Source organism: Serpula lacrymans (assembly GCF_000218685.1).
Source record: "Serpula lacrymans var. lacrymans S7.9 unplaced genomic scaffold SERLAscaffold_11, whole genome shotgun sequence".
Classification (NCBI taxonomy): Eukaryota; Fungi; Basidiomycota; class Agaricomycetes; order Boletales; family Serpulaceae; genus Serpula; species Serpula lacrymans.
In genome coordinates, this window is record NW_006763300.1 from 860,625 (window position 1) to 866,996 (window position 6,372).

The window sequence follows — 6,372 nt, forward strand, 5'->3', positions numbered from 1 at the left end:
CCTAATGCAGCTCCTTCGTTCTCTTTCGGACAATCTTCACCTAATGCCGCTCCCTCATCGCCTTTCGGGTTCGGTGCCCCACCTAACGTTTTCGGACAATCAAGTGTAAGCCCCGCCTCCGCGCCCGCGAGTCCTTCGCCTTTCAACCAGCCACAGTCGACGCCATTCTCTTTTGGCGCACCTGCAGCAGCACCTAGTAACACAGGTTTCGCTTTTGGAGCCTCTAGTCAACCGGCTTCTCCTGCCGCTGGAAATAATCTCCTCCCACAATCTGCTACCTCTAGTGGTGGATTTACATTCGGTCAGCAGAATGGTTCTGCAACGACTGCTACACCGACTGCCTCTTCTTTTGGTGCACCTCCGCCCAGTGCTGGAGGAGGAGGGGGTGCATTATTCACTATAGGATCTGCGCCTCCTCCACCACCTGCAGGTGGTAGGCAGATAAAGAAACTCCCGATGAGAAAAAAGCGTTAAGATATGGTTTTAGTCTTGGTTATTGTTTTTTTGTTTCCAACTCTCGATTCGCGGTGACAGCCCGAGTCTGTTTTCGTTCCCTTCTCTGAAAGCGACATCCCTATTTCTTTATCTATACTCAGATGTTTCTGACGCCCTTTTCTTTTTTCTTTCAACGTGGACAGTCTTGTTTCATGTTTTCCAACTTCACATCAGGGTTCTCGAAGGGTGGCTTAAGGCCACCATCATTAGCAATGACTCGGATTCAGCATCATCCATACTTACTGAAGGCTCAAGGCCGGTAGACACCTCACATAGTCTTCGCAATATTTTACTTCATTTGTTTCCATGTACATGTTCTTCGATTCTGAACTGCATATTATACATAGAACTGTAATCCCAACAACATCTAGCTGTGTGAATCCACACACTGGCATGGCTCAAACGCGCTGTGACTTGTGTGACCTCCAATTGAACACGCTCTTGAAACGCGTCTGTGAGCATGCCTCGGGAAATTGTTACACTACAGCTGGGGCAATGTGGAAATCAAAGTAGGTTGTAGAATGTTCAGAGTAATGCAATATTCTGACCCAAGCCTAGTGGGAGCCGTTTACTGGCAGCGCTTGTGCGCAGAACATGGAATTAGCAAGGAAGGCATTCTCGAGGAATGGGCCACCGAGGGTGGAGATCGAAAGGACGTGTTCTTTTATCAGGCTGACGACGAGCATTATATTCCCCGTGCTATCCTTGTTGATCTTGAACCACGAGTACGCAGGTTTTCAGTTTGATTATCGCTGATGTTTCAGACCACTCAGTACACAGGTGATCAACAACATCCTAAGCTCTCCCTGGGCAAATTTGTATAACCCTGAGAACATATTCATGTCGAAAGATGGAGGTGGAGCTGGTAACAACTGGGCTCATGGTTATGCATCTGGTGAGAGGCTCTACGAGGAGGTTATGGAGATGGTAGACCGAGAAGCAGAAGGAAGCGATTCACTGGAGGTACGTTCTTATAAAGCTCATTCAGCATTCTAGAATATTGAACTATCTGCTTAGGGTTTTATGCTTATGCACTCCATAGCCGGAGGAACGGGCTCTGGTTTTGGCTCTTTTCTGCTCGAGCGTCTTAATGATCGATTTCCAAAGAAGCTCATTCAGACATACTCAGTATTCCCGAATGCCCAGGAAGGAGATGTTGTTGTTCAGCCATATAACTCTCTTTTGACTCTCAAAAGATTGACCAACCATGCTGACTCTGTGGTTGTCCTTGACAATGGCGCTCTTGCTCGTATCTCGGCAGACCGGTTACACGTCCAGACGCCGTCATTTGATCAGACTAACCAGCTTGTCAGTAAACTCTCTCGCAGCCTCATCATGGAACAATTACTAAAGATACTGTTTTACTTCAAAAAGGTGTCAACAGTCATGGCCGCCAGCACCCAAACCCTCCGATATCCTGGTTACATGAACAATGATTTGGTTGGCATCATTGCCTCCCTTATTCCAACACCGCGTTGTCATTTCCTCATGACATCATATACACCGTTCACGAGCGACCAAATAGACAAGGTCAGTTTTATAGACCTTGTACTTGTTGTTCTTATCGAATTTGCTAAACATAGGCTAAACCTATACGGAGAACGACCGTCTTGGACGTGATGCGCCGTCTCCTACAGCCAAAAAACCGTATGGTCTCAACTACACCCAGTAAAACAGCCTGCTATATCTCAATTTTGAACATCATCCAAGGAGACGTTGACCCAACTGATGTATGCCTATTTCTTCTGTTTTCTTGCAGCTGCCTAACAACTAGAATCATAGGTCCATCAATCTCTCCTTCGGGTGAGAGAACGACAACTTGCCAACTTCATACCGTGGGGTCCCGCATCAATACAGGTAGCTCTTACTCGTCGTTCACCTTATATTGCAACAAACCATCGGGTCAGCGGACTCATGCTCGCCAATCACACTAGCATTGCTTCTGTAAGATTCAGCTTGCTTTATGGTGACGCGCATGTTGATTCAAAGGATGTGATTATCAGCTTTTCAAGCGAATGCTTGATCAATTCGATCGTCTTCGCAAACGAAATGCATTTTTGGAACAGTACAAGAAAGAAAAGATGTTCGAGAATGGATTGGAGGAATTTGATGATGCACGGTAATTGTTGCGACCTCCCCCTGAAAACAATTGTCCCTAATTTATGAATCATATTCTTCCAGAGCGACGGCTGAGGAATTGCTCAAAGAATACAAAGCTTGCGAAAGTCCAGACTATATCACATATGCAGGTATCTCATACTTTCTTCATGAGACCAACTAACATGTCCACATAGGGTGCACCAGAAGGAGAACATGCAGCATGAAGACACCCCAGGACATTTGTACTATTTTTATCTTGCTCAAAGCATTATCTTTCTTGTCTTAATGCTGGGGATAAGCAAAAAATCCAACAACGATACATGGCAATTAAAGTCTAAAAGAACAAACAGCGATAACTGAGGACGTCGAGATACAAGTTGCGACTACGGAGGGGTCAAATTACGACTTCTTCGGCCCCTCCAGTTTCTTCCCAATGTCTGCACCTGTAAGTAGATCAAAAACGTGCCAGGAATTGACGATTGAGCAAAGAATATCATACCACGTAATTTGACGCCCAAGATACGCTCGAACTTGCTGAGGATTTGAGGATTAGGGATGGCCTTGCCCGACTCATAATCCTGGATGACAGAGGGCTTCTCGTTCACTTTCTGAGCCAGATCCTTCTGGGTGATCTGCTTTTCCATCCTGGCTGTTTGGATAGCCTGATCGAGAATTATGTTTAATTCTAGCCAGCAATAGTCTGGGATGAGTAAGCACTCACTTTTCCCACTGAAGGAGCGACCTTAGGGGGAGGAGCGACTTCATTTTCGCGGTCAAGTTTGGCGATGCGTTGGTGGTCAGGGCCTTGATAAATTATGCCAGTCAGCAAAATGTCTGTGGTAGATCTTCGTCTGAAATTCGGTTTACCTTGGTGAGCCTTGTTTCCGGCTACAACCTTCTTATCTGTGGCAACAACAGCACCTGCTCTCCGCGCCTATTACTCTGAGTTAAGTCCAGCTGTACTTGATAAGATAGAATATACATACAGCTATAGAAAAGAGGGCATGAGTCAATCAGAACATGCAACGTGTATGACGATAACCATGCTCAGTCAGCTTACCGTTCAAGTCAGATGCATTTCTAGTTACTTTGGGTGCCTTGGCTTTAGAACCAATGACGAGTTTAGTGTCCCAGTCGGTGTTGCTCATTATGTCGTTAATGATATAAAAAAAGGGATGCTCTATGTATGCTGTGGAAGAGGATGAAGAAATGTACACGCGGACTGTGTCTGGGGTAAAGCGAAATAAATATCACACTGGTCACAGAATGTCACAACATGCAGTTTTGGCGGCCGCGAGCAGAGCCGGCATTGACTCACAATCGTTCCATTATGACTCAGCTTACAGCAATTGTGAAAATGAATCGTACTGAGAGCTGAAATACGGCGTTACTCAGTGCGGGGGTGCCTATCAAACGTGTTCCAGTGTATACCATAATATCCAAACTTTATTCGAGCTGCGCGAATACGACAGTCTACTTCCCTCACTAAAGGAACCCAAGTCACGGTCGAAAGCACTCAAAGGTAGGTTTAATTCCGATGAATATAAGGAATGGCCACAAATGGCTGCAAAAAGTGTTGCTGGTAAATGACAGCATAAGATAATGACTCAGGGATAAAAGAGGTTTTTGTATGTTTGTGCTGCTGCAGCTGGGTGTTTCGGCACTGTGATTTCAGCGGTGCGTGTCTGCTGAACGAACGATCAGAACTGGTGTACAGTCATGATTCCATCGTAATCGGTCATTCTCGTTGTGTTTTGCAAGTAGAAGTAGAAATCAGAATTGCGATATCAACGCGTACGTGAACTGAATCTAAGGTGACCGCAGTATCAAGAGTGATGCTTCTCACCATCGTCGTGTCTCCCAGGATATAGCTACGCAGAAAAAGGATTTCGTGGTTAGTACGGCATTGGTCAGGATACGCAGTTGTCATAGAACTCGCCTTTCCTGGATTGAACAAATCCAAAGGATCAATGGCCCGTTTGATCGTTTTCATCAACTCCACTGTATCTTCGCCCAATTCATCTGTGAGATACTCGGTTTTCCCTACACCGACTCCATGTTCCCCTGTGCCTGCGACACGCCGGAGAGCTTGTCAGCATAGATCCGTAGGATATGATTGGAGCGTTAAAGGGTATGACTCACAGGTTCCATCCATTGCAATAGCACGAACTATCAGCCTATGGACAGCGTCATCGACTATTTTCAGTTCCTCCTCGTCGCGGAATAGGATGAGAGCATGGAAGTTTCCTAAATATACATAAACGGACGGTAGATTGAAAATATGAAACCTGCAACCTACCGTCACCAACATGACCAACAATCGTAGATTTTAGCCCAGTTTTAGCTAGGTCCTGCTTGGTCTCGTACACTAGCCGAGGGAGAAGCGAGACTGGAACGCTGTAGTTGGGAATAAGGTGGATAAACACCACGATGTGTTGAGACGCGATGAAGTCACTTGCCAAACATCAGTAGTCCAACACCGAGTCCCCGGATGAGCCGCCATGGTTGAATGCAATGCATATTTGCGATTTTCCCAAAGATCTTCTGCCTCCTGATCGGTCGCAGCAAATTCAAATCGGCTACTACCATGCTTCGAAACGATTTCCTGAACAATCTTAGACGTTTGTTCAATGGACTCAGCAGCTCCTTGAATCTTGAAGAACAAAGTATCTTGGACTGGGTAAGGCTGATCAACGAGTCCGGCACTATTGATAGCTGCCATCACTGTTGCGAAGCATGTCAGCAGAGAAGCTTTTGCGGAAGCCGATCACACGAACTGTGATCATCAAGTAATTCTACGCATTCTGTGAGGGGAAAATGTCAGTATAAGACGGCCTTTTAAAAATGGAATCGACTTCCGAATATGAGGACCATAAGGTGTGTTCAGAATTTCTTGCACCGCGCTAACAGCGTTTTCCACGTTAGGGAATTGGGCCATGGCAACTTTCGTAGGAATTAAAGGCGCTAGTCGCAGCGTAGCTACAAATAAGCTAGGATTATGTTTTGTCACAAAGGAAAGGTGAAACCTTGTACCTTCAGTTACAATACCTAGCGTTCCTTCAGCTCCAATGAACAACTTTGTTGTGTCAAAACCAGCGGATGACTTGCGGGCTCGTTGGCGAGTCTTTATCACCTTGCCTGATGGAAGGACAACAGTCTATGATAACCCAGAGCGAAGTATAAATACCCAAAAAAAATGAACACAAAAAATGACAAATGAACTTACAACATTCAAAAACCATTCTGCTTTAGCCGTGCCATATCTGACTGCATTGGCTGGGGAAGCAATAAGATTAAGGCTGTGAATATATCCTTTGTAATCAGCGGAGGCTTACTTCCAGAGCACCCAGTACCTATCATACCCCCAATGGTCTAGAAATTTGTGGACAAAAGCTACTGCAACGAATGATGGATGTGCTTACTGCGCCTGGTCCTGGGTCGAGCTGTGATAGGTTCGAACATACCTGTTACAGATAGTAACTTGAATTGAAATGGATAAGCGTACGGGAAAGAACAAGGGGATCCCTTTCTCCTTTAGAATTCTGTTGACGTCTTCCCATCGAACACCAGATTGACAATTTAGGTCACCGTCTCCTTCTAGGTGAAGTCGAGGGATTAGAAAAATCACTAATTGTATGAGACGCATTTACCATTGATCTCCAATATTTGATTCATTCCAGACATGTCCAAACATATACTTCCTGATGGGTACTGGACGAGGCAAGATAAATATCCAATAAAACTGTGTCTTCTCTAGGAGCCTATAAGTTCCGCAGC

General features: G+C 45.4%; 5 protein-coding genes across 5 annotated transcripts in view; 2 read left to right on the forward strand and 3 right to left on the reverse strand.

Moving 5' to 3' along the window:
• Window positions 1-12: 12 nt before the first annotated feature.
• On the forward strand, window positions 13-474 carry SERLADRAFT_396927 (uncharacterized protein; the record flags this gene model as incomplete). Its single annotated transcript, XM_007321425.1, has 1 exon — window positions 13-474. A coding segment is annotated over one exon (462 nt), but the record flags the coding sequence as incomplete, so codon positions are not given.
• Window positions 475-734: 260 nt separating this feature from the next.
• On the reverse strand, window positions 735-890 carry SERLADRAFT_372343 (uncharacterized protein; the record flags this gene model as incomplete). The annotated part of the gene is made up of 1 exon (XM_007321426.1): window positions 735-890. The coding sequence occupies one exon, from the start codon at window positions 888-890 to the stop codon at window positions 735-737; it is 156 nt and encodes a 51-aa protein (XP_007321488.1).
• A 25-nt stretch (window positions 891-915) lies between these two features.
• Window positions 916-2,776, forward strand: SERLADRAFT_362955 (uncharacterized protein; the record flags this gene model as incomplete). The annotated part of the gene is made up of 9 exons (XM_007321427.1): window positions 916-1,004; window positions 1,054-1,220; window positions 1,276-1,458; window positions 1,513-1,803; window positions 1,870-2,025; window positions 2,079-2,225; window positions 2,278-2,439; window positions 2,499-2,614; window positions 2,677-2,776. 9 exons carry the CDS (start codon window positions 956-958, stop codon window positions 2,774-2,776), a joined length of 1,371 nt encoding a protein of 456 aa, XP_007321489.1.
• Window positions 2,735-3,852, reverse strand: SERLADRAFT_474452 (uncharacterized protein; the record flags this gene model as incomplete). Its single annotated transcript, XM_007321428.1, has 5 exons — window positions 2,735-3,038; window positions 3,095-3,257; window positions 3,317-3,399; window positions 3,463-3,529; window positions 3,654-3,852. 5 exons carry the CDS (start codon window positions 3,741-3,743, stop codon window positions 2,995-2,997), a joined length of 447 nt encoding a protein of 148 aa, XP_007321490.1.
• A 451-nt stretch (window positions 3,853-4,303) lies between these two features.
• SERLADRAFT_357529 (uncharacterized protein) overlaps window positions 4,304-6,372 on the reverse strand; it is a gene marked incomplete at both ends in the record, with an annotated part of 2,789 nt that continues 720 nt past the window's right edge. Inside the window, 13 exons of the mRNA XM_007321429.1 lie at window positions 4,304-4,466; window positions 4,535-4,665; window positions 4,738-4,842; window positions 4,895-4,992; window positions 5,055-5,319; window positions 5,373-5,399; window positions 5,455-5,574; window positions 5,629-5,752; window positions 5,822-5,871; window positions 5,931-5,967; window positions 6,018-6,038; window positions 6,101-6,192; window positions 6,246-6,296. Coding sequence (XP_007321491.1) covers window positions 4,422-4,466; window positions 4,535-4,665; window positions 4,738-4,842; window positions 4,895-4,992; window positions 5,055-5,319; window positions 5,373-5,399; window positions 5,455-5,574; window positions 5,629-5,752; window positions 5,822-5,871; window positions 5,931-5,967; window positions 6,018-6,038; window positions 6,101-6,192; window positions 6,246-6,296 — 1,166 coding nt within the window. The remainder of the gene's footprint in view (window positions 4,467-4,534; window positions 4,666-4,737; window positions 4,843-4,894; window positions 4,993-5,054; window positions 5,320-5,372; window positions 5,400-5,454; window positions 5,575-5,628; window positions 5,753-5,821; window positions 5,872-5,930; window positions 5,968-6,017; window positions 6,039-6,100; window positions 6,193-6,245; window positions 6,297-6,372) is intronic.